This window comes from Seriola lalandi, unplaced genomic scaffold (genome assembly GCF_002814215.2).
Source record: "Seriola lalandi dorsalis isolate HSWRI2012SDOR001 ecotype SW California unplaced genomic scaffold, Sedor1 jcf7180002009867, whole genome shotgun sequence".
Taxonomy (NCBI): Eukaryota; Metazoa; Chordata; class Actinopteri; order Carangiformes; family Carangidae; genus Seriola; species Seriola lalandi.
In genome coordinates, this window is record NW_019480520.1 from 1 (window position 1) to 867 (window position 867).

At 39.9% G+C, this 867-nt stretch overlaps 1 protein-coding gene across 1 annotated transcript; it reads right to left on the bottom strand.

The window, feature by feature from the left end:
• Positions 1 to 26: 26 nt before the first annotated feature.
• LOC111673150 (GEL complex subunit OPTI) lies at positions 27 to 391 on the bottom strand (the record flags this gene model as incomplete). Its single annotated transcript, XM_023430825.2, has 2 exons — positions 27 to 168; positions 267 to 391. Coding segments are annotated over 2 exons (267 nt in total), but the record flags the coding sequence as incomplete, so codon positions are not given.
• Positions 392 to 867: the final 476 nt, after the last annotated feature.

Genomic DNA, 867 nt, shown 5'->3' on the forward strand with positions numbered 1-867 from the left:
AAAAGTCTATGTGTTTCCATAAATATTAGCATGCCCACCAGAAACAGAGCAAAAGATGTCATGAAGCCTTCTTTGGTGAGTTCCCACGTGCCACCATACTCTTCCTCATCGATCTGCTGAAAGCTGCTGAAGTATACATAAAGGACGCCAGCGTTGATGATGCAGAATCTGCCAGGACAGACACATGAAGCCGTTAGATTTTCTGTGGTTTCTTTAGGACAATCGGATATGGACAGGCTCAGTGACAGATGGTATAGAATACTTACATGGCTATTCCCAGAAATCCTTTCAACGGTGCAACACCCCATATCACACCAAGGATTACTGCAATAATTTGTCGGAGCCAGTAAATCACATCTAAAAACTCGTCCTGTAAAAAGAAACACAGAAACTTTACTCAGAGAAAACAACCTGAGTCGTGTGTGTGTGTGTGTGTGAGATCGAGCCCTGATGCTGGTACTCAGGGCTGGTCTAGCCCTTGTTTCTTCAACAGAAACAACTGTTCACAACAGGAACACATAATCTACTGTTTTGACTAGACAGTGAGAATGTGTCACTGCTCTTGTGTCAAAAGTGTTTCCTGCAGCAATGACCTCTGTGGTTTGGTTTGGGGCTTAATTCAAGTTAACTTAAGTTAAGTATTTGGGTTAAGGCTTGGGAAACATAAACTGACAGAGAAATAGACTTTAACACAACATCAGAAAGCATGCAAGAGAGACATGTCACTGGATTCAGCCAATCAACAAAAAAATTAATTGTCAGCTAACCTTAAAGTAATTTATGGAGTAAAAAAACTTTCTCTTGTTCAAACTTTCTCGCTGCTTTTCTCTGTTTTACATTAGTTTAAATATAATATCTTTGAGTTTC